The sequence below is a fragment of the Nanorana parkeri genome, unplaced genomic scaffold (assembly GCF_000935625.1).
Source record: "Nanorana parkeri isolate BGI_ZX_2015 unplaced genomic scaffold, ASM93562v1 scaffold3677, whole genome shotgun sequence".
Classification (NCBI taxonomy): Eukaryota; Metazoa; Chordata; class Amphibia; order Anura; family Dicroglossidae; genus Nanorana; species Nanorana parkeri.
Window position 1 is genome coordinate 11,629 of NW_017309945.1, and position 704 is coordinate 12,332.

The window sequence follows — 704 nt, forward strand, 5'->3', positions numbered from 1 at the left end:
GGAAGGGGGTAGTATTCGATAGACCACCATATGTGGGGGATGTAATAGAGAAAGAGGAGGGACATAGACAGACATGAGGGGGAGGGGAGAGCGGGTCAGTCATGTGATCAGACAGGTATGACACCTCTATAATGAAGACGATATTAAAGGGGGGCTCCTCACCTGCACTATGCTCCTCCTCCTCCTCTTCATCCTCCTCCGGGGGGGGCTGACAGGTCAGGACGGTGATCTGGGTACATTTCCCGTACAGGTCCACAACGGCCCACACCCCCGGGGGGACCCCGCTGGCGGCGGCTCCGCAGTCCCTCCCGTTCACCCATAGGTGGAGCTCCCCGGACAACGTGCGCTGAACTCCGACCCGATCCCCCTCCCCCAACTGATCCAGATCCTGTCCATATTCCTCCATGATGGAGCGGCCGTCTTCCAGCACCGAGCAGCCGGACACGATCCAGGAGCCGCCCTTCAGGCCGGTGGCACTGAGGGAGAGGACGGAGACCCTCCCCCGAGGAGATAGATTTGACCCCACTGGGTTGTCCCACCAAATTGCCCCTCCCCCTGAGAAGCCAGATTTAGCCGGCTGGTAAAACACAGAGACCTAGGGGCACCTGAGAATGGGGGGAGGACTGTACAGTATGGAGGAGGGGCAATACAGGAAGGGGAGGAGCAGTCCAGTAGGGGGAGGAGTATTCAGGTAGGGTACAGTA

General features: G+C 59.5%; 1 protein-coding gene across 1 annotated transcript in view; it reads right to left on the reverse strand.

Moving 5' to 3' along the window:
- Positions 1 to 704, reverse strand: part of LOC108803398 (neuralized-like protein 4) — a 16,871-nt gene that overhangs the window by 10,523 nt on the left and 5,644 nt on the right. Inside the window, 1 exon segment of the mRNA XM_018575242.1 lies at positions 70 to 577. Coding sequence (XP_018430744.1) covers positions 70 to 577 — 508 coding nt within the window.